This window comes from Chlorocebus sabaeus, chromosome 12 (genome assembly GCF_047675955.1).
Source record: "Chlorocebus sabaeus isolate Y175 chromosome 12, mChlSab1.0.hap1, whole genome shotgun sequence".
In the NCBI taxonomy this organism is placed as follows: domain Eukaryota; kingdom Metazoa; phylum Chordata; class Mammalia; order Primates; family Cercopithecidae; genus Chlorocebus; species Chlorocebus sabaeus.
In genome coordinates, this window is record NC_132915.1 from 8,632,922 (window position 1) to 8,656,324 (window position 23,403).

The window sequence follows — 23,403 nt, forward strand, 5'->3', positions numbered from 1 at the left end:
CCAGCATTTCTTCTGAGGCCCTGAAGAAGTATCCAGTGGACGCTGACACTGCGGTGGTGACAGCGACCCTTCCTCTCCTGGAGAACTGGGAAATGTGGATTCTCAGGGACCGCGCTGTTCACCAGCTCCAGGCTGTGCTGCTGGCCCTGGTCCTGGGGCGCTGAGCCGCATCTGCAATAGCACACTTGCCCGGCCACCTGCTGCCGTGAGCCTTTGCTGCTGAAGCCCCTGGGGTCGCCCCTACCTGATGAGGATGTGCATCCCCATTAGGGGGCTGCTCATGGCCCTTGCAGTGATGTTTGGGACAGCGATGGCTTTTGCACCCATACCCCGGATCACCTGGGAGCACAGAGGTGAGCGATGAAGCCTGCAGGGGTGCTGATGGCATGGGTTGGGGAACCTCACTGCCTGGGGTGCTGAGGCTGGGGTGGGACAGGGACCCCACTTCCTGAGATGCTGAGGTGAGTGGCTGGGGACGGGATGGGGACCCCACTTCCTGGGATGTGGAGGCAGGTGGCTGGGGATGGGACGGGGACCCCACTGCCCAGGATGCTGAGGCAGGTGGCTGGGAACGGGATGGGGACCCCGCTGCCTAGGATGCTGAGGCAGGTGGCTTTTGGAGAATATATGTGATCTGTTGGATTCTCTGCTCTGAGAACTTTGAGCAGACAGGCCTATGCCGCTGATCTAAGGGAGAGGCTGTGACAACTGTAGATTCCCAGCAGGGCTCGTGCAGACCTCCTGATTTGGTTTCTGAATTTGGGGACCCCTGACAGGAAGCTTCCCTCTCTCGTACCTGGTAACATTTGCGGTGCGCTGCCAGAGCACCTGCCCCGCTGAGTGTCTGCCCAGGCGCCTGAGAACAGTGGGGCATCATGAGGACGCTGGTCCTACGTGCAGCTGAGCCTCATGCCAGCTACTTTCCTTTGCTGCTGTTTAGTTTTTGTTTTAGTTGTTTCTTCTCTTGGGGGATGTGTCTGGGGACCCGGGTTTCTGACTCAGTGGAGTGAGAGCTTATACCCTGGGTCCTGAACAAGGTGTTGCTTGCAGGCGGCTAAGAGCTGTCAGCAATATAGGTCATTGTTGTGCCAAGAGAGGACCTGCTGCCTGTGTGCATCTCTCTTCCACATGGGAAAATTAGAACAGAAAGCATGAACGCCTGACTCTCTTTGTTTTTTCTCGAAGTCAGGGTCTAGCTCTGTTGCCCAGGCTAGAGTGCAGTGGGACAGTCATAGCTTACTGCAGCCTCGATCTCCTGGATGCAAGCAGTCCTCCCACCTTGGCCTCCCAAAGTGCTGGGGCTACAGGCGCCCGCCTCCACACCTGGCCCACCTGACTCTTAAATAAAGCAGACTCTTGGTAATATGTAAAAAGCCAAGGTCAGAATGCTCAAATTGTTGTCAAGACAGTTGAAGAAACAGGTCCTAAAAAAAATAATGCTGATACATGTATATTATTCTTAAGCAGCTATTGCTCAAATCTTCATATTCCTAAGTAGCTATTGATACAGTAACCTAATAAGCAAAGAGACGTTGCTTGTTTCTCTGTCTATAAGTTGGTGGTGGTGATCACTGAGAATTGCGTGGGTTGATGGATATATTCTCCAAAAGAAATTTTGTAAAGATTTTGAAGTAAAACATTCTTTTTCTGAATAAGAAAATCCTAAATCATTGTATTCCTGTGCACCTCATCTGTGGATGACAAGGCGTGTAGACCAGAGTTGGGTGGGCAGAGGGTGATGACAAGGCGTGTAGACCAGAGTTGGGTGGGCAGAGGGTGATGACAAGGCGTGTAGACCAGAGTTGGGTGGGCAGAGGGTGATGACAAGGCGTGTAGACCAGAGTTGGGTGGGCAGAGGGTGGGAGCCATCACAGGAAGCACCTGGCAGAGCAGGGTTTGGGACTCTGTGGGGTGTGAGGGAGTAGGAAGGGATGTCCGACTCGTAGTCTCAAAGTGAGCACACAAGCCCCGGGCTCGAGCTCGGGCTGTGGTTCCTGTGTGCACACTTGATGGCTGCCGTTGACTGAGGCCGCCTCCACTGCAGCAGTGCCTGTTGCAGCAACACGTGGCCTCCGAGACATGACTACACCCAGATGTGCTCATTGTCACTGAGACAGGGACCTAGGATGTGCCCAGGTTTAAAAATGATTCCATCGCTCTTTTCTTCCTCCCGCTCTGACCCTACCCTTGCATCCCAGAGGTGCGCCTGGTGCAGTTTCACGAGCCGGACATCTACAACTACTCAGCCTTGCTGCTGAGCGAGGACAAGGACACCTTGTACATAGGCGCCCGGGAGGCGGTCTTCGCTGTGAACGCACTCAACATCTCCGAGAAGCAGCATGAGGTACGTCCTGGGCTCCCCTGCATGTCCACACAGCCTGGCTTGAGTGGGCAGCCTCCTGGCCCCACCGTGGGACTGGGGGCTGACTTACCTGGAGCCTGTGTCCTGTAGCTGTGACCATGCAGCCCCATGTTTGGGTGTCCACCAGCAGTTCACCCAGGGACCACCTTGTTTTTTTTTGTTTTTGAACTTTTTATTCTGAAGAAATCTCAAACGTACTTATGAGCAGAGACAGCTACTCCATGAACCCTGTACCCACTGCAACTTATGCAAGGCCAGGTGTTCAGTCCTGCCCACAGTGCCCTCCACCTCCTGGGGCATTGAGGCAGATCCCGACACCACATTCTTCATCTGGGTATCTCTTATCAGAAAGGGCCCCTTGTCATGCAAATAACCAAAAATAGCTTCTCCAAAATTTACGTCATCATCCATTCAGCCAGTGTTCATATTTCACCGACTCTCTCGTGGGTGATGCTTGTTTAGTTGGTTCAAATGTTTAGGTTGAGTCAGGTTGCAGCCAGACTGTCCCAATCCATTGCAGCTGGTCACCCTGTCCATTCAGTCTCCGCTTCTAGGAGCCAGCCTCGGTTTCCTTCCTGAGAAGGCTACTCTGCACAGCCCATCCCATGTCCCACCCTTCACATTGCTCCTGAGTCCTCAGTGTCTTTAAACATTTTTTTTAAATCAAACTGAATTTAAAATTTGATTGTAGCTCACTGCGGCCTCAAATTCCTGGGCTCAAGTGATCCTCTTGCCTCAGCCTCCTGAGTTGCTGGGAATATAAGTATGTGCCACCACACCCAGTTCCACTCACGGTATCTATAGCATGCACCTCTGTCTTCACATCCCCAGCTGGGTTTCAGGTCCAGGCTCACCCCACTCGGGGCCATGAGAGGCGGGCTTCTCCATGGAGGCAGGTGTTCCTCCTCCTGAGTCTCAGGGGCCTTTCACCATCGAAATCTAGATCCTCTTCTCATCAAAGATTGCAAAACGCAATATTCTGATGCTGCCTCTCTTTCTCCACTTGCTAGCTGGAAATCGGATAAAAGGGGAAGTGCCCATCACCAGCTTTTTCGGTCCGTAGAGGTCCCAGTTCCTTTGGGAAATGCAGAATTGATGCTTGGAATCTTTGCCTTTGTTTACCAGTTTTCAATGAGTTAATGAGTCAGTTTCCCCTCTGAAGGGCAAGAATGAGTTTTTTGATTGATTTTTCGTGTCACAGTGAAGCCATAGATTTAAACATATTTGCTCTGCTTTGACCCATCGCAGTGAAATCCCTGCTGCACGCTCAAATTGTCGCATCCACGGCCAACAGCAGCCTGTTTGGGTTGGCTCCTGAGACCTCGCGGTGTGGGGTCATTTTCTCGCTCTCTGGAATCTGTTCCAGGTTCTTGTTGGACATTTTCTGCCCAGATCTCTTTTTGTTTTCATCTCCAGGGTCTAGCTTATTTCTCCATTTCTGTCTGACACATAAATGAGCTCTGAGCATTATGCTCTGAAAACAAGTATTTGGCTGGGTGCTGTGACTCACCCTTGTAATCTTAACACTGTAGGGAGGCCGAGGTAGACGGATTACTTGAGCTCAAGAGTTCGAGACCAGCCTGGGCAACACGGCGAAACCCGTCTCTACAAAAACTACAAAAAATAGCCAGGCATAGTGGCTCAGATCTTGGGAGTCTGCTGCTTGGGAGTCTGAGGTGCTTGGGAGTCTGAAGTGGGAGGATCACTTGAGCCCAGGAGGTCGAGGCTGCAGTGAGCTAAGATCATGCCACTGCAGTCCAGCCTGGGCAACAGAGCGAGACCCTGTCTCAAAAAACCAAAAACAAAGTATTTAGCACTGTGAGGCGCTCTGAGCAGAAGGATGTGGTGGTCTCACCTCACTCAGCTCTTACGCTTCGCGTGTCTGTTAAATTCTCTTCCTCTGAGCGCCTTCCTGACCACACAGACTCACACTCAGTCTTGGGGGAAATGTGGACAGTGTGTTTGTGCTGGCCCCACAGGTGTTCAGTGACAGCCAGCCATTGCTCTGTGAATGACACCATAGTGGTCCGTCAGGGTTGGGAAGAGTCTTGGGGACCTCTTATACTTAAAAGAAAAAATAAAGGGACCCCCATCAGTGAAAATCCCTGCAAACGTGATCAAGGGTCTGTTGAAGTGTACGTTCCCTTGTCCTTATGCATTTCCTGCGAGTTGATGAAATCATGTGTACTTTAAATGCTGAAGGAAGTTGCTATTTTAAATGGGACTCTGTTCCGCTTTTGTGTACCCCATCAGGACTTCCACTGCTATGAAATGACACTCCCTTAGTACTGTGTCTGCTGCCTGGGTACTGTGCAGGAAGCCACTGAGTTAGTTAGAAACCTAAAGTGGGGTTCCTCTCCTCATACTCTCCCTCCTAGAAGCCCTAACCTCTGCTTCCTAACCTCTGAGTCCTGACACCCACTACAAGCCTCTTGGTGGAGAAAAATGAATGGTTACTGGTTTCTTTTGTCTTAGTTATGGAACGTCACACAGAGAGATGGGGCATTTTGTGGAAGGTGCGGCAGGGATAGATATAGAAGCCTCCGTTCTTTTCCTTTTGTCTTTCTATCCTGTGGGGGCTTTGGAGGGCAAGGGGCTAAGACCCCCACCCCCTGGCAGTTTGTGATCACGAATTGTCCCTGGTTTGAAAGAAGAGGTGGTAGGAACCTCTTCTTTCAAACCGTGGATCTTACTAAGATCCTCTTCTTTCAAACTTAGTGGATCTTACTAAGACGGTGCCTGAGCTGAGCTGGTGGTGTTAGTTCATCACTTCCTCCTGCTGCTGACAGGCAAGTTTAAGGAGTTGTAATTCTCCCTTTCCACTGATACAGTGAATATTGAGGCTTTTTTTTTTTTTTTAAATGGACTGTAGAGTCCCCCTTTTTTTTTTTTTTTGAGATGGAGTCTCACTCTGTTGCCTAGGCACATAAGGCTGGAGTGCAGTGGTGCGATCTCAGCTCACTGCAACCTTTGCCTCCTGAGTTCAAGAGATTCTCCTGCCTCAGCCTCCTGAGTAGCTGGGATTACAGGCGCATGCCACCACTCCCAAATAATTTTTGTATTTTTAGTAAAGACGGAGTTTCACCATGTTGGCCAGGCTGGTCTCGAACTCCTGACCTCAGATGATCCGCCTGCCTCAGCCTCCCAAAGTGCTGGGATCACAGGTGTGAGCCACCACACCTGGCCTGTAGAGTCACTTTGAATGGATGGAAAAAAGCCCACTTTGGGGCTGGGCGCAGTGGCTCATGCCTGTAATCCCAGTACTTTGGGAGGCTGAGGTGAGCGGATCATGAGGTCAGGAGATCGAGACCATCCTGGCTAACACGGTGAAACCCCGTCTCTACTAAAAATACAAAAAACTAGCCGGGCGTGGCGGTGGGCGCCTGTAGTCCCAGCTACTTGGGAGGCTGAGGCAGGAGAATGGCGTGAACCTGGGAGGCGGGGCTTGCAGTGAGCCAAGATTGCGCTACTGCACTCCAGCCTGGGCAAAAGAGCGAGACTCCGTCTCAAAAAAAAAAAAAAAAAAAAAAAAAAAGCCCACTTTGATGTTTGAAAATACTTACGGTTTAGGTTTTTGACAGTTTTATTTTCTCCACTTTCACTAGCTTGATTTTTGCTGCTGTTTTATGGTAAGTGATGGAAATTTTGGAGCTGGTTTTCCAGACTCCACGGGTTTCAGGATAAGGATCACAGTGAGGATGTTCTGAAGGGCCCAGGCCGCTCCCCTGCTCTCTGAACTTCCTTTGCAGTCTGAGAATTGATCCTCTCAGGAGAAACCTCTAGGCTCTAAACTCTATCATGTGCTTTTAAATTTGTGCATTTTCATACTAGTATCTCTTTAAAAGAATATGCACTGAAGTGGACTCTCTCCCAACAGGTGTATTGGAAGGTCTCAGAAGACAAAAAAGCAAAATGTGCAGAAAAGGGGAAATCAAAACAGGTAATTTCTTTTGCAAGCTACAAAAAATCCCATTCAAGTATTTCTTGGTTGGTTTAATCCACTGAATGCCAGGATTCCTGCAGTGCAGGCCTGCCTTTTCTCCAGGCTCTGTTCATTCTCCTGGGCTTGGTTTTGTTGTGATGCATCTTGGAGCTTATCCCTCTATTCCTGAGTATCGGGATTGGGTTTCTCAAATCAGGTGCCAAACATAGCTGGCCTTTGAGAAATACTTTTTAAAAGTTTATATGAATTGAATGTATTCAGATAGCCTGAAACTTTGACTACAGAACACGACTTCTGAAGCCCACTGGTGAATGGTGTAGCAGTTCAGGGTTTGTTCTGCTTCCCTGCACCCAGAGGCCTTGGTTTGGAGGAGTTGCTAGTCATGCAGTTTTTCTCAACCCCTTCATTGGACTTGCGACAGAGGTCCCCCATTTATTCGGCCTGCTGTGCTCAACTTCTTGCAGGAGGGAGCACGTGAGCGAGCGAGTGTGGGATCTGGCCAGCTGTTATGGGTGCCAGCAGGAGCAGGCTTTGTGTGGGCCCTGCTGGTGGCACCCAGGGTGGGGTGCCTGTGACCCCCGCCAACCCCAGAGGGCATGTTACAGTGCTCTTTTATCTCTGCTCTCCATGGACAGTGGCGTGTTATAAGCTCAGTGGGCCCCTTGCCTCATTGCATGGGACAGTTGCCCTCTGCCAGTGAGGGCAAAGGGCCAGTATGACAGCCTTTTCTGGGTACACACACTCAGGGTCCTGAGCTCTTGTCCAGCATCCAAGAAGAATGAGGTCGCATGGACCCTTGAATGCTGGTGGAGTCAGATAATTTTGTTTAGCGATGGAAGTGGCTGTCAGCAGAGAGGGGAGCTGGAGAGGGAACAGAACGAGCAAATAATCTTCCCTGAAGTCTGGCCGGCTCAGGCCAGCTCTTCTCCAAAGTTAAGCCATTTCTCCAAAGTCCAGCCATCCCTCTGAAGTCAAGTCGCCTCTCTCTAGTCCAGCACCTTCTCTTCTCCACCAGCTGAGTCTGGGGTCTTTATAGGCACAGGATGAGGGGCAGGGTAGGCTGTAGGTGGTTTTGGAAAAGGCCACATTTCATTGTAAAAAGATATTATTCAGAAAGAATCAATCAGGAGAGAGCGGGAAAACAGGGATAGAAGTTCTCACTGGGCCGCAGGTTTTAGGCCTTTTGACTCGCAGGTGGGGTTTTGCCAGGGACCTGCCCCTGTCTGCCTAGACTTTCTCTGGCTCCTTTCTCTATCACTGGGACTTTTGGATTCTTGGCACACGTCCGTCCCTTTGGTCCCTCAGGCCTCTCGGTGTGGTGCTCATTCAGGGAGCCCTGGACCGAGTGCTCATTCTCGTCTGCAGCTCTAGGTTGTCCTCGCCACCCTCTGAGCCGTCATGTCCCTACGTGGCGCTGGGTAGTCTTCCCCAGTGACGGTCAAGACAAGCTGAGTTAACGGCAAGAAAAGAAAGAAAACCCAAGGAAGTCTTTGCTAAACTTTCTTAGCAAAATGCCAAACACTTGCACTGAAGTGTTTGTCTCTAAATCCAAAGTTAGTTTAGGAAATGAGAGGAAAAGCAGGCAGCGCAGTGTAGCTCCTGTTTCCGGGGCTGTGCAGGTGCGTTGGGGTGAATAGTGAATTACTTCCAACCACTTTAAAAAACAGTCAAGCAAAAAGAGATCTCCTAATCTGGGATAATTTCAGACTATATAGCACATGTAATGCAAGTACTTTTAGCTTAAAATAGTGAGTTCTGAAATGGTATCTTTGTTTTCCTGCTTGGGCCTTTCTGATGCCAAGCCAGGCTCCAGGCTCTCCTAGTTTAGCCTCTCCCCTGGGGGCTGGAATGGGACCCTGGGTTGGGTAGACCTAGAATCACTGTTCCTAGTTCTGTGCAAGTGGGAGGCAGGGTGGGGTCTCCAGAAACAAAGAGGAAATTCTGTAGGGTAGACACTGCTCCAGGCCTGGCAACAGAACAAGTGGTCCATGTACTTAGCAAGAGTGAAATATATTGCTCTCAACAGTGGGTGTCCCAGTAAGATTTGAGGTAAGCATTCATTGAGTTTTTTTTTCAGTCACCACATCTTTGCTGAGTATCAATTAGGGACTGAAACAAAATCCTGCTTGGCACCTGAACAGCCTGTGGACACTGCAGAGACACAATTACTCAGGCCACTTTCAGCTTTAGGTTTGCCTAGGGGTGGGGTTGGGGTCTCAGTGAACCTCCCACTGTACGGGAACAGGCCAGTGTGTGAAGAGGAGCTGCAGAGGGTCTAGATGACAAGACAAGGCTGAGAATGCACACACGTCTCGTTGGCCTGGGGCCACGTGTGAGCTGGTGTTGGTGAATGTGGGTCTGTGCCCCTGAGATGAACGAGGTAGCAGTTTGAATAGTGGATGGCGTCTGGGCTGGACGGTTGCTAATGGTACATTTCTCTTCCCTGCAGACAGAGTGCCTCAACTACATCCGGGTGCTGCAGCCGCTCAGCGCCACTTCCCTTTACGTGTGTGGGACCAACGCATTCCAGCCGGCCTGTGACCACCTGGTAAGGCTGATGGGCACCTCCCTGTGCTCACGCCAGCCTGGTCAACAGTTAAAGTAGAAGGGGATTCAAAGCAGGCATAAAACTGTCTCCACCCTAAAACACAATAGGATTTCCTCAGAGCCAGCTGCAGAAAACGGAGGCAGCTTGTGGCCCCTCTGAAAGCCTTGTACGGCTGCTGTCAGGGGCACACAGCCCACTTGGCTCCTCTAAGTTTCGGTGTCCATGGCCAAGGGCGAGGCCTGGGGTGCAGCTCAAGGTGCTGGGAGCCCTTGGTGCTAGCGCAGAGCATGCCATGAAGGGGCGTGCTGGGAAGGACAGACAGCCTGAACATGCCATGAAGGGGCGTGCTGGGAAGGACAGACAGCCTGAACATGCCATGAGGGGGTGTGCTGGGAAGGACAGACAGCCTGGACATGCCATGGGGGGGTGGTGTGCTGGGAAGGACAGACAGCCTGAACATGCCATGGGGGGGTGTGCTGGGAAGGACAGACAGCCTGAACATGCCATGAAGGGGCGTGTTGGGAAGGACAGACAGCCTGAACGTGCCATGGCGGGGTGTGCTGGGAAGGACAGACAGCCTGAACATGCCATGGGGGGGGGGTGTGCTGGGAAGGACAGACAGCCTGAACATGCCATGAAGGGGCGTGCTGGGAAGGACAGACAGCCTGAACGTGCCATGGCGGGGTGTGCTGGGAAGGACAGACAGCCTGGACATGCCATGGGGGGGGTGTGCTGGGAAGGACAGACAGCCTGGCAGCTCTGGGCATCTGGGTCAGGTGGAAAAGTCAGGACTTTCTCCTGGCTTGTGTGCTCTTGGTTGGTGCACCCGTGCTCTGGCTGTGGGAGCCCCCCTTCGGGTCGACTGTGGTGTGCAGCCTGCTCACTGAACCACTCCTGGGTCCACCCACTGAGGGGCAGCAGGTCAAGTGTGCTGAGCTCCTCGAGAAGCAAGACCGGCCTGTGTCCCTCACCGGGTCACATCCTTGACTGCCCAGCCTGGTGTCTGGCACCTCCCGCTGTGTGAGGGTCCTTTCTATCCAGATAATCTGATGAGCAATGTGATGATCATCAGAGAGGGAGAAGTAGCATTTTAAATAAGTGGAATACATGGAAAATGAAGCACATTTTCTACTGTGTGTCCCTGGATTTTAATGAGTCCTGATAAATGTAAAATATGCCACAGTGAAAAGCATCATTTGCTAGAACCCTAAATTAATTGGAATTAAAATATTTTCCAATCTTGAGTCAGAGATAAATGACAAGACAACGTATGGCCTCATTAGAGACTAGATAAGGAAGCCTGGTATTTGCACACAGACGTCTGGGGTGAGATTCGTAGTCGGGGTCTACCCAGCTGCCTGTACCACAGATGCTGGCAACGAAAGCGGATAGGGGGTGGGGGTGCTTTGGGGATGGTAAGACCTTCAGTCTTCAGAGACAGTCGTTTGTGTTTGCTTTTGTGCCCAAAGTGCAGTTGGACCAGAAACATTTTGCACAACAAGGGATTTTTCTGGCTAAACTCAATCAGAAGCTTAAAGTTCTGTCATTTAAACTTACATTCTATGGACAGGTTAGTTGTTGAGATTAGAGGATACTGTATTTGGTTTAAATTTAGACCTATAATTTTTCCTAATTTTTTTTTTTTTGAGACAGAGTTTCACTCTTGTTGCCCAGGCTAGAGTAGAATGGCACGATCTTGGCTCACTGCAACCTCCATCTCCGGGGTTCAAGGGATTCTGCTGCCTCAGCCTCCCAAGTAGCTGGGATTACAGGCATGTACCACCACGCCTGGCTAATTTTGTATTTTTAGTAGAGATGGGGTTTCTCCATGTTGGTCAGGCTGGTCTCGAACTCCTGACCTCAGGTGATCCACCCGCCTTGGCCTCCCAAATTTCGGGGATTACAGCCGTGAGCTACCATGCCCCACCAATTTTTCCTAATATTTTTAATAAAAGTTTTCACAGCTGCAGAAAAGATGTATCACTTGTGTATCCTGGCAACCTAGATTGCACAATTGGGAGTGTGTGTGTGCACATGTCTGTGTGCCTGTGCATGTCTGTGTCTACATGTGTGTCTGTGTGTGCACGTATGTGTTCCTGCTGAACTATGACCCGTGACTCCCAAATGCCTTCACAGGCATCTCCTAAGAATAGTGACATTTTCTTACGTAACTCCAGTTTTGTCATTATAGCTAAGAAAATGTTCAATCATTCCCCAGTATCATCCTGTCTCCAGTCCCTGTTCAGATTTTCCCAACAGCCCCCAAACCTCCTTTCAAGGTATGATAAATGGTCATATCCAGTGGGGTTCACATTTCCTAACCTAACAGGTGAAGAACCGTATGCTGCTTTAACTGGCCTTTCAGAGGTGTCAGCTGTGGCCTTCCACGTGGTCTGAGCCTTCCCGCTCTGCTTCCGAGAGCATGTTTCCAGCCAGCCTCCTGCGGCAGAGGTGCTGGGTGCCCTCACCCTGCGGTGGGCCCTACCTGTCTTCTTCAGCATCCCCAGGCTATTGGCTGCCAAGTGGCATCCCCACGTGTGTTCTGTGTGCTCTCTGGTTCCCGGCAGGCTCAGCCCCTCTCTCGTCTGTGCTGTCCAGATGAGTTTCTTCTGTCACTTGTTGGGTTTTGCCTGTTTTTGTCCTGGATGCCCTTTCTCACTCATTTGTCCACACTTCTCACATGTTCAGGGATGGAGACACCTCATCTGCCATTCTGTTGGCATTCCCCCCAGTTCGTCACCTATTTAACCTTGCTGTGTTATTTCCCTGTGTGGAACTTTCCAGTTCTCTCTGTGGTTTGCTCTGTGCATTTTTTTCCTCATGTGGCTGTGGGCACTCTGGCCAGGTAAAGAGATGACCCCCAGATGGAAACGCCAGCCACTGCTTTGTTTTAGTACAGTGCGGTTCTGTTTTAGTATTCAGATCGTTGATCCATCCAGAATGCGTTTTGATGGGTGGAGTGAGGTAGGGATTCTGCCCGTTTATGTTTTTCTGTTTCCTATTTATTGGGTCACCTAGCTGCTTAGAATGCCATCTTTATTGATGTTAAAGTTCTGCTCATGGGCTTCCGATCACATACTGAGCAGGTCCTGTATTTGGTTTGTCCTGGTGGCTTTCCAGCCCTAGAGCCATCAGCATTGCCATTTCTATTTTGCAGATGAGTAAATTGAGGGTCTGAGATCTTGAGAAGCTTGGCCACAGCTTCTACACCCATCTTCTTGGTCCTGTTGGTCTTCTGAGAATAGCAAATTTGTAAAATGAAATGGTACAAAGACTCAGTATTACTACAGAAATTCAGCCATCTGATGATGTGCTTTCTTTTTATTCAATTGTAGAACTTAACATCCTTTAAGTTTCTGGGGAAAAACGAAGATGGCAAAGGAAGATGTCCCTTTGATCCAGCGCACAGCTACACATCCGTCATGGTTGGTGAGTCCTGCCCCTCCGGTTCCTTCACCCTGAAGATTATAGTGGCATGTTAATTACCAAACGGGATATTTGAATCTTCTCTGAAGTGCTGTCTTTCTTGGCTTTGTTTAAATGGGAGCTATCCTTACAAAAGGCACATGTGACTGCATAGACCCTTTAACTTTTGAATTCATTGTTTGCAAGGATAGTAGCCTCCATGGTAAATGTCACTTTGTATCTATTGCTGGCTCATGTCATTTGGATAATCCCCTCATGCTGAGCAAATGCTCCTGTTTGAGAGTAAGGTTTTGACTGAGCCACATGCTGTCTGCGGTGGTCTTGCACCCCTGAGCAAGTGGTCATAGCCTCGTGTGCACCCACTGTTGCATCTGCCAGCATTTTCCTGGCTGCGGGAATTACTTGCTCATGTTGACTTATTGCCCCATGACTCTTAAAATGCAGCTAAACATGGAGCATAAAATTATTCCCATCAAAGTGAGAGCACGCCTGTGGTCCTAGCTACTTGGGAGGCTCAGGCAGGAGGATAGGAGTTTGAGACCAGCCTGGGAAACAGCAAGAACTCATCTCAAGCCAGGTGCGGTGGCTCACGCCTGGATCACTTGAGGTCAAGAGTTCGAGACCAGCTGGCCAACAGGGTGAAACCCCATCTCTACCAAAAAAATATAAAAATTAGCCAGACATGGTGGTGCGTGCCTGTAGTCCAAGCTACTTGGGAGACTGAGGCGGGAGAATCGCTTGAACTGGGAGGCGGACGTGGCAGTGAGATCATACCACTGCACTCCAGCTTGGGTGACAGAGTGAGACTCCGTCTCAAAACAAACAAAACAAAACAAAAAACCTCATCTCGAAAAAGAAATAACTAGAAGACACAGGACACCCCAAAAGTTGAGTAGACTGTCTTTCCGCTTCCCTGGGGGCACTTAATTGGGTTATAAAGGAAAACACTGTATTGAATGTTTTTCCCAGTGCTGGTGCCATAGCCTGAGAGGTTGGTTCCCTTTTCCTCTTTTCTCCTGGGCCCCTGCAGATGGAGAACTTTATTCAGGGACGTCGTATAATTTTTTGGGAAGTGAACCCATCATCTCCCGAAATTCTTCCCACAGTCCTCTGAGGACGGAATACGCAATCCCTTGGCTGAACGGTAAGGAGGGGCAGTGCACCGTAGTGGGAGGTGCATGTCCCCTCATGAGCACACACCCGTTGATCTCTCCTTTTGCTGTCTCTGAGCCCTGGGGGCCCCCCAGCTTATGTCAGCCCGTGTTTGTGGGGGACACTTCCCAAACTGCCCAGCAATGGCCAGAGTCCCAGGACACCTTGTTTGGTGTTCTCTCTGCTAACTGTCTTAAGATGGCTCACCACCAACCCCCCAAAAATGGATTTGGGAGACTGTCATAAAAGTGAGAATCTGATAGTAAATGGCAAACTCAAACTAATCAGATGGGGACATGGTGTAATTTCCGGAGTGGTATTAAAGTGTGGTGCCAACACTGGTGTGGGCCCTGCCTCCAGGCCCAGCCTCTAGTGCCTGGTCATTTGGGCTCTGGGTGCCTTGTTGCTGCCAGTGGCACGTGTCTGATGTCCGTCTTCAATGTGCAGGGAGAAGCTGGTGGCTGTTCATGGAGCCTTTTCTTGTGGATGCCAGCCAGTAGAGCCCTGGGATTTGAACCCCTTGACCTCAGGGCAGATCCCAAGACCCAAGATTCAGGGACACTCGGCTCTTCCTCGGGGTGGGGCAGGATCTGGTGGTTAGAGTTTGTTGATTTGAAGCATGTGTTGTTTAAACCAGCAAATGCATACCTTACATAGGTCTCGGATGCTGGTACGATCTGGCTCCCTGCCTTCCAGTCAGGAGGCCCAGCCTCAGTTCTTTGGGTGGGCCTGGGTGGAATGCACTGCAGAACCACCGCTGGGGGCACCTCTCTGAGGCCGAGGAGGTGGGGGTAAGGCACCCTCTGGGCTCAGTGCTGTCCTCATCCGCGGACCCTGGAGTTTCTGCTTGGGCTGTGGCATGTGCACACTCCAGACATCCTTGCAGGGAAGCCCTCAGGCCCCCAAGGCAGTGCAGGCTGGCCTCGTGACCTCGCGGGTACAGGCAGGCCCCCAGCTCTGTGTTCCGGGATAATCACTGTCCTCTCTCTGCAGAGCCTAGTTTTGTGTTTGCCGACGTGATTCGAAAAAGCCCAGACAGCCCCGACGGTGAGGATGACAGGGTCTACTTCTTCTTCACAGAGGTGTCTGTGGAGTATGAGTTTGTGTTCAGGGTGCTGATCCCACGGATAGCAAGAGTGTGCAAGGTGAGTGCCAGGCACTCTGGCTTCGCTTGGCCCCTGCCATGGCAGTAGTGTGCCTTGATGATGGGTGGCTCCTGACCTTTGTCTGAAATGTCACTTTCCCTAGCACTTTATTCCCTTGGGCCTCAGATGCGGCTCTCAATGGATCTTATTTCTGGTGGTTATGGGGACCGAGGGAGTGAGAGTTCTGGTGGTTATGGGGACCGAAGGAGTGAGAGAGTTATGGGGACCGAGGGCCCCCATGTGTGACTCATTAGCCTCCTGTTCTCAGGAGGTTCTGTCTTTTAACGTACCCTCTTCAAACCTCCTCAGCTTATGAAAAGCAAGGCTTTGTGGAATGTATTCAGCAGAGTCTGTTGGAATTTCACCATTTGTCTCTTAATCTACCTAAGAGTGAAACATTAACCGATGGCTTAAGATTAAGGAGAGACATCCAATACCAAAGTTTGTCAAAACACAAATCTTTAAGTATCTAAAAAGTAGAGGGGGATTGCCTTTAAAATGACACACTGTAGGCACAGTGCTCCGCACAGGAGAGCGGCCTGTGGGCTTGATTCTAGGAAATCTCAAGGTTGCTCAGTGGCAGTTTCTGGGAGGTGAATTGACAGGTCTCGGGAGCTGGGGGAAACCACATGAGACACAGCCGCCGTGTCCCTGGCCGGGCGCTCATCTCGAAGCAGGTAGCCATTCATCTCTTGTGGAAATTGGTAGACAGTTCCTGCATGGCCCTTTTTCATCTAGTGATGACCATCAGGACATCAGAGAAGCAGGGTTCCTTTCATGCTTATGGCGCACAAAAGTGAGTGCTTTCGACACTGTTCCCTTAACAACCATTGCATAAGGAAGAAGGTGGGTGATGCACACACCTGAGTATCCACCTCCTGCTTTGCTAGCTGCCCAGGCCTTCTGTAGCCAGGGCTCACTGACCATATCTTCCGGCTATCCCCCAACCATCGCTGCCATGCTCCTGTCTCACAGACCAGGAAACCATCCTATCAACAGTGTGAGTGTCGGGGGCAAGCCAGTGCCCCTTGAGATGGGGAGGGTGCTGCAGTTCCAGGGCTCTTGGCAGGTGTGCGAAGTGCTCAGAATGCCCTCAGAGCAGCACTGGCCAGGGGACTCGAGCCCTCCCCTGCCATTGGGAAGCCAAGGATCAGACTTGCCTTGACCTTGACTTATTACCCAGCACTGAGGGTTTGCAGCGGGATCAGTGAGCAGATCCAGTGATGCACAGTGCAGCCACCGTGACCCCTCACAAGCCTCTGCAAGTCGTAGGCACACTGCTGTTGTCCCCACTGATCGCATTTTCCCCCACGATTGTTTGAGCTCCTGGACTGGGGTGGTTTGAGCTTAGCCCCCATAGCTCCTGCCTACCGCCCAGGCACACATGAACGCTTCACCTGCTGCCCATGACCTGAAAGCCAAATGAAACCCTGACGAGAAATGCGCTGGAAATTATTCTTTGCTAAAACATCAAGGAGGAAAATGAAGTCCTTTTATCAAAAAGAGAATTTGGGCTGCTGTAGTCACACAGCAGAGATGAAGAGGGAACATTTTCCCTGTGTCCAAAATAAGTAAGGCTGCTTCTATCTCACATTCTTCTGCCTCAGGTTTCGTGATTTCAGTATTTCTCTCCAGACCACACACAGTCATGCGTAGTTTATAATTGTGTCTTGGTTATTGGATCCCTGAAAAGCGTTTATAAAGAACTTAGTAGGCTCAAAGCACTTTAGCAGATACTTTGGGTAGAAAGGAAGTGAAGGCTCTGTTCCCTCAAATGGAGGAAGGTTCACACATTTGCCCAAGACAGGCTGCAGGGCTGGTGGCTGTCCCCTGGAAGGAGGCTGCTGCCACCTGCCCCACCCAGAGCGTGTTCATTGATGGGTCCTGTGTCAGGAAAGCCACACAATGCCAGGGGCCTTGGCAGTTGGAAGTGTGTGGGCGTGGCGGCGCCTCTGCGGTTGCAGGACTGAGCGCTGGGCACAGGTAGGCACGGACGGTCAAAGGAGCTTTCGGTGAGAGGGCTTCTGTCCTTTTTGTTTTGTGTGTTAACCCGGGAGCATTCTGGGATCCAAGCTGGAACCTGGGTGCGGTGCTGCGGGCCACACGCATCACTGCGGCCTCTGTGCCCTGTGGCCTGAGCTTTGTTTCCGTCAGGCACGGCTGCATTGCGCTGGGCCATGGAGGGTGCACCTCTGACCTCAGTGCCTGCCCACAGGGGATCTGCTCTCGGCCCACCACGTCTTGTTGTTGGGGTTTTAGGGGGACCAGGGCGGCCTGAGGACCTTGCAGAAGAAATGGACCTCCTTCCTGAAAGCCCGACTCATCTGCTCCCGGCCAGACAGCAGCTTGGTCTTCAATGTGCTGCGGGACGTCTTCGTGCTCAGGTCCCCGGGCCTGAAGGTGCCTGTGTTCTACGCACTCTTCACCCCACAGCTGTAAGTGCTCTGGGGGGAGTCTCCCTCCTTGCTGCCTCGATGCCCGCCAGGAGGTCCCATCACCTCTTTCCCCTCCCCAGGAACAACGTGGGGCTGTCGGCAGTGTGCGCCTACAACCTGTCCACAGCCGAGGAGGTCTTCTCCCACGGGAAGTACATGCAGAGCGCCACGGTGGAGCAGTCCCACACCAAGTGGGTGCGCTACAACGGCCCGGTACCCAAGCCACGGCCTGGAGCGGTGAGCTGGGGCATTGGGGGCGGGCCATGCTTTCCCTTCAAGGCCCAGGGCATGGAATCCGGTACAGGCAGTGGGGCCTGCTCATGGACTGGGTACTTGGCCACGCCAAGGCTCTCTGCACTGGGACTAGGATGGCCGAGGAGCACAGCTGGATATCCTTCTTCCCTTTTGCGTGTTATGTAGCAGCCGTTGCTACACTATTGCACAAACAAGAAGGCTGGGGCAGCTGTTTTGCACAATTGATGTTGCGTAACAATTAGGCCTGTTTCATTTTCAGTTTCCTACAGAGAAACACGTGATTCCTTGGAAAAGGCCTATGCACCATCCACTAGTCAACAGGAGTCACATTTTTTTTCTCCTAAATACAGTGAACTTTATGTAGACATTGGGAATTTCCAGGCCGATTCCCTCCCTCACATGGTGAAATGGGTGTGGCAGACGTGTGAGCAGCCCTCTGGGGGGCTGTGACCTGGCCCTCAGAGCTCACTGCAGCACCAGCTCCCTCCCAAGGGCCGCTGTCCCTGACACCATCGTGGCTCCTTCTGTGCATAGCTTAGTAAAATGTGTTCACTCGTGGTCACAAATTTTGATTTACACACATCAGGGAGCTAGAACAGGAAAAAATAATCCCTTGGGGTCTTATACCATTTAAGATTGGCCTGGTTTTAGCCATGTTTAGCATTCTTTTCATGAGAAAGCTGCAAATCAGTGTTCTGTTTTTCAATTTCAAAAGCTCAATCAGTGTTTTTCACTTACAAATAGATGAAAATTCCTTTCCTGAGTATGTATCGTGAGTGCAGTTCTCTCTCGCAGATGGGTTTTATAACTGTATCCTCTGCCGGCTGGGGAGAGGCCACCTTTCCGCATAGTAAAGTTATTCACTGCTACCCTCATTTCAAGGAATGCATTGTGTGGTTTCCAGGTTTTGCAGCCTGCCTGCGTTGGCTGCTTGTGTGGAAGCACCCGTTGGGTGGTGGGAGCACGAGCACGTTAACAGTAGGGGATTTCCTCCCTGCAGTGCATCGACAGCGAGGCACGGGCAGCCAACTACACCAGCTCCTTGAATTTGCCGGACAAGACGCTGCAGTTCGTCAAAGACCACCCTTTGATGGATGACTCGGTAACCCCCATAGACAACAGGCCCAGGTTAATCAAGAAAGATGTAAACTACACCCAGATCGTGGTGGACCGGACCCAGGCCCTGGATGGGACTGTCTATGATGTCATGTTTGTCAGCACAGGTGGGTTCCAAGGGCTTGGCAGGCTTGACAGTGACAGCACATCTGTGTCCTTTGGTGGGAAAGCTGGCAAATCCAATTATTCTTTTGGGAGTAGCTCTGTTGCCTCCCTCGAGGTAACCCGGGAGGTTTGTGGGAACGTAAAAAGATTCCTGAGAAGTCACCACACCAGGTGGCTTTCAGATCTGGGACCACCAGGCTGCTGGGGATACTCGTTCGAAATAAAAATGCAAGTCCTGGCCTGCGGCGGGGCTGGGCTGGTGCAGAGGAGTACTGGCCGCTGAGGAGTTGGGGCAATGCCCGTGCAGGGGGCAGGTGTGAGCCACCTGGGAGGAGGCGTCAGCCTGGCGTTTCCTAACTGCTGGCAGAAGACCACATCCCTGCTTCCTGGCTGAGGAGCCAGATTTTCGATGTGCCCTGGCATGTGGACTCTGAAATAAGCACTTTTGGAACAGGGACAGGGGCCAGGAGCCACAGTGGCTGGCAGTATATTGTGGCTTGCCCTCGGAGCCTCCCAGCCGACCTCACATGCCCCCTGCCCTCACCGCCTGCCTAGGGCCCTCACCAGTGACACCCCACGGGCTGGTGGAGCGTGGGAGCTGCCTCATGGGGCACCCAGCCGATGAGGATTATTGGGGTCAACAATGGAACAGTTTATTTTCCTTGGAAAAAAACCAGAATCACCCGTAACACTTGGGTTTCCGGGTGTTTATTTTGCCAAAGGCTTTTCCTTTTTTTGTTTCTAATGTGAAATCATCATTGTTTCCTAAGTATCTTGTGGAGGGAATGACTTGAGAGTGAAGAGTGTGAAGTTTGCCGCTGTGGTCACTGTCCTTGGTTTCTGTGTCTGGGTTAGTGTCACTGACCTGTAGCTTTGACCCTGCAGACCGGGGAGCTCTGCACAAAGCCATCAGCCTCGAGCATGCTGTTCACATCATCGAGGAGACCCAGCTCTTCCAGGACTTTGAGCCGGTCCAGACCCTGCTGCTGTCTTCAAAGAAGGTAAAGTGACGCAGGCAGCCGGACGGGGGGCTTCCCGGCTTGGTGACTTTGATTCTAGGTGACAGGAGAGTTGCCAAGCTGGGGTCGGGCTCCTAGGCAGGCCCCTCTGTCAGTCTGCCCTGGATGAGCCAACCTTCAGACTTTGACACAAAGCCATTCCGTGAGCTGTGGGATCTGAATTGGGGGAGGCAGGAAGGCAGACCTGGGGAGTCGGGACTTTCTCTTCGAAGTTGCTGGACTGTCATTGAGTTGTTGGTGCAGGTTTACAGGCTGTGGAGAGGTGGGCAGTGCTCCATGAAGACACTTTTTTGTGACCTGAGCTTGGGGGGTGTGCAGACGGCATCTGTGGGATATGATAGTGATACAGCTGACTCGTCAGCGTGGAAAATCCACAAGAGAAGTGGTTCATCTCATCTGTAAAGCTGTGTCCACCTGTGGCTGAGACTCTCCGGTCCGGCCTGCAATACTCCCAAGCAGCCCTTGGCAGGGTTGGGTGGGCATCTACGCTGGCCTTTAGGGGGCTGCCTCCCTGGCCCTGGCTCCTCCCGGGACCTCCACCCACCTTGTGGGGTCCAGGCCCAGTCAGGCCCCTCCTCCCTCAGCCAGGAGCAACAGGCAGAGGAAGGGGGCCCCTGTCTGGCCAGGTAAGATACCTACCCTCAGCAGGTGCATACTTGCAAACGCCCCTCCAGGTCTTCGTCCTCTTCCCTCCCCTGTGTCCACAAAGCTTGGGAGCCTGGGCCCTTTGACTTCCCTTCTCTGCTAATGGAGAGTTCTCCCTCAAATCTGAAAGGAAAAGAGAATGAAGTAGCCTGAGGGAGTTAGAAGCCACCGGGTTCTGGCATCTGTTCACCAGCCTCTCGGTCTCCAGCACACACAGGGAGCCCTGGAGATTGGAAGAGTTGATGCTTTAGCCACGGGCCACCCCCAGGGCCTCACCCCAGCCTCATTGTTGAAAGGAGGGGACCCAGAAGCTGTTGTGGGGCCATCGTGCTGTTTAGTGGCCTCAGCCAGACTGGGCAGGCACCTATAACGCCTCTAAAATGTGGACTTCTTGTTAGAATAAAGATTGGGCCCCTGGTGTGGACATTTGTGAGAATGACTTGCTATTCCAAGGGTCACTTAGGGACCTGGGCTGGTGGAGGCTTCCAGAGCACATGGGCACTGATCCTCAAAGGCAGAAGGGGGTAGGGAGAGGAGGACTGCATAGAGGCGGTTACGGGTCAGTGGCCACCTGCCATCTCCCAGAACTCGGTCACGTGGCCACACCAGGGCAGTTGGCCACAGGGAGCCTCGCGCCCAGGAGGAGGAGCCAGTGGATTTGGGGAAGCGCTTGCTGGTCCTGCTGGACCACCCGACCCGCCTCTCTCTGTAGGAGCGTCCATTGGTGGGGATGTGGCTTAGTTGCCTGGACAGGCAGAAATGCATCCTGCCTGCCGTGGGGTCCTGTGCCTTCTCCTTGGGCCCCAGTAGCCTCCAGGTGGGGGTGCAAGGCCCAGCTCCATGGCCATGGCAGCAGGAAGCGGCTGTTCAGTGGTAAGAAGACTGTGCCCCCCTCCCCATCAGGCTTTCTCAGGGTGATCAGCAAACAGAGAAACGGCCAGTACCACGCCCTCCCCCTGTCCTATGGCTGGGGCGGCGCGCTGTTCCTCCACCCTCACCTCCTCTCCCCGATGACAAGCATGGGGTTTTGCTTTTCATTTTGGTAAATACACTTCAGATGAAACTTGCCGTCGTAACCATTTTTCATTGTGCACGTCATTGGCATTAAGAACATTCACGTCGTTTTGCAGCCATCACCACTGTCTGTCTGCACGGCGCTTTTCATCTTCCCAAAGAGAGCTTTTTACCCATGAAATACAAACTCTTCATTCTCCCCTGCTCCAGCCCTGGGCAGCCGCCATTTTGCTTTCTGTTTCTGTCTGGGTACCTTATATAAGTGGAATCACACCGTATTTATCCTTTTGTGACTGGCTTATTTCACTTAACATACTGTCCTCGAGGTTCCTCCCTGCTGTCTCAGGGGTCAGGGTGTTCCAAGGCTGTGTACTCCTCTGTCGTATGTGAAGACCACATTTTGTGTACGCGTTCATCCCTTGATGGACACGGTTGCTCCCACCTTCTGGCTCCTGTGAGCAGTGCTGCTGTGAACGTGGGTGTGCGGATACCTCAAGTCCTTGCTTTCCGCTCCTTGGGTGCACATAGCGGACTCAGTTTGCTTCACCCTCTCTGAGCCCACTGAGTTGGCTGTGTCTGTATTTTCACCAGGACTCCTTGAGATGCTGAGCTGCTAGTGTGGCAGAGGGCAAGGAAGGCACTTGGACAGCTTGGTTGCTTCTGATCACGTCCACCATCACTCCAACCTGCCCTCAGGGTCCGATGTGCACACACAGCAGCAGGGACCGAGATGGGAGCATGAGAGCTGCCTGCACGGGGACAATCCTCAGGCCTAGGGAAGTGGGAGGCAGGGGGCGTCGACGGGCAGGAGTACACAGGACAGGCTTGCTCTCAGTGTCCCTCACTCATGCTGCCAGGTGCCCGGTCAGGTTTTTTTCTTTGCCTTTAAAAAACGTTTTGTCTTGAAATAATTTTAAATTTACGCATGAGTTTTGATGACTGCACAGAAGGATCTTGAGCGCCCCCACCCAGCTCCGCATGTGCGATGTCTCACATAACCAGTGTGCATTTATCTGAGCCAAGGTGCTGTCATGGTGCAGTGCGTTACCTGAACCCCAGACCCTGGACCCTCTCACCTTCCACCCCCCACCTTCCTGGCTCAGTACCCCGGGTTGCACTGGACACTGCATCTCCTCGGCTTCTACTCTGTTCCTGCCTCCCTGACCTCAGCACTCCTGGAGAGGAGTGGTCCAGTGTTTTGTGGCGGGTCTGGTGTTTTCTTGTGATTATCTTGGGGTAGTGGTTTTACGGGGAGCACCAAAGAAGGCGCTTTCTGGGGAGGTGGCATCTGTATGACTCACACCAGCGCGATGACCTCGGTCATTCGGTCCAAGTCACCACCATCTTTTTCCATGCCAAGTGTGTCAGGGCATGTAGTCCACACTGAGGGGTCGGGGAGAGTGAGCCCCACCCCCTGGGTAGGCATGCGGGAAACCCCCATAGTCATTCATGCTTATTTGCAGGGATAGACTTGGAGGCTACAGAAATGCCCTGTTCTCCTCCCGCCCACTGGCATCCACATCCACCAGCGGGTCATGCCTGCGGCAGTTATAGCTGGCTGTCCTGATGGCCGCTTCCTCCTTCCCTGTCCCCTCTTCCCTTCCACGATCATCCCTTGGTCTCCATGTGGCGTCGTCTAGTTTCATGTGGGCTCCAGCCCAGCCCGATCTGGGAGAAGCGGAAGTTGGGGCTGAGTCTCCTGCAGGATGCACGAGGTGGTCTGGATCCCCTTGGGACGGGCCTTGCTCCCACAGCCCACCCCACCCTCCACAGCCACCCTCGATGCCCTGCCTGGCCATCCAGGGCACCCTGCTCTGCACTGCATGGGGTCCACGCCGCCTCGCAGGTGTCCCCTTCGGGACCCAGCAGGACCAGCTGTCCCTTGGAAGTTACCCAGCTTGGCTTTGCTGCCAGAGAACGTTTCCGCCGCTCCACAAGCTTCGTGGTGCCCGAACTGTGATCCGGGATATTATCCTCAATCCTGCCCACAAACGTGGTGCGCACATGGCCTCATCTGCCCAGGTCTCTGCTGCTGCTGCTGCTGCTGCTGCTGTGAGGCCGGTGCCGGGCCAGGTTCCCTCTGCTGTGTATTGTCACAGTTTCCATCCTTGGAGGCCTTCCCTTTCTCTGGTGGGTCTGTGCCCGCACAGCCGGGTGTGTGGCCTGGGGCCTTCTGTGTTGGCATCAGGGCCTGTGATCTTCCAGCCATTCTCTGAAGTTGACTCCCAGCGTATCCTC

At 52.3% G+C, this 23,403-nt stretch overlaps 1 protein-coding gene across 7 annotated transcripts in view; it reads left to right on the forward strand.

The window, feature by feature from the left end:
* The window catches only part of SEMA4D (semaphorin 4D), a 120,009-nt gene that overhangs the window by 91,502 nt on the left and 5,104 nt on the right, over positions 1-23,403 (forward strand). For 6 of the 7 annotated variants that reach the window (XM_073021452.1, XM_073021450.1, XM_037998609.2 and 3 more), the window contains 11 exons: positions 5-353; positions 2,199-2,344; positions 6,240-6,302; positions 8,755-8,853; positions 12,189-12,282; positions 13,310-13,423; positions 14,425-14,576; positions 16,836-17,011; positions 17,092-17,248; positions 18,267-18,489; positions 19,373-19,488. In XM_073021452.1, the coding sequence (XP_072877553.1) occupies positions 248-353; positions 2,199-2,344; positions 6,240-6,302; positions 8,755-8,853; positions 12,189-12,282; positions 13,310-13,423; positions 14,425-14,576; positions 16,836-17,011; positions 17,092-17,248; positions 18,267-18,489; positions 19,373-19,488 (1,446 nt within the window). In that variant the 5' untranslated portion in view covers positions 5-247. The remainder of the gene's footprint in view (positions 1-4; positions 354-2,198; positions 2,345-6,239; positions 6,303-8,754; positions 8,854-12,188; positions 12,283-13,309; positions 13,424-14,424; positions 14,577-16,835; positions 17,012-17,091; positions 17,249-18,266; positions 18,490-19,372; positions 19,489-23,403) is intronic. The other variant, XM_007969713.3, reaches the window with a different exon arrangement.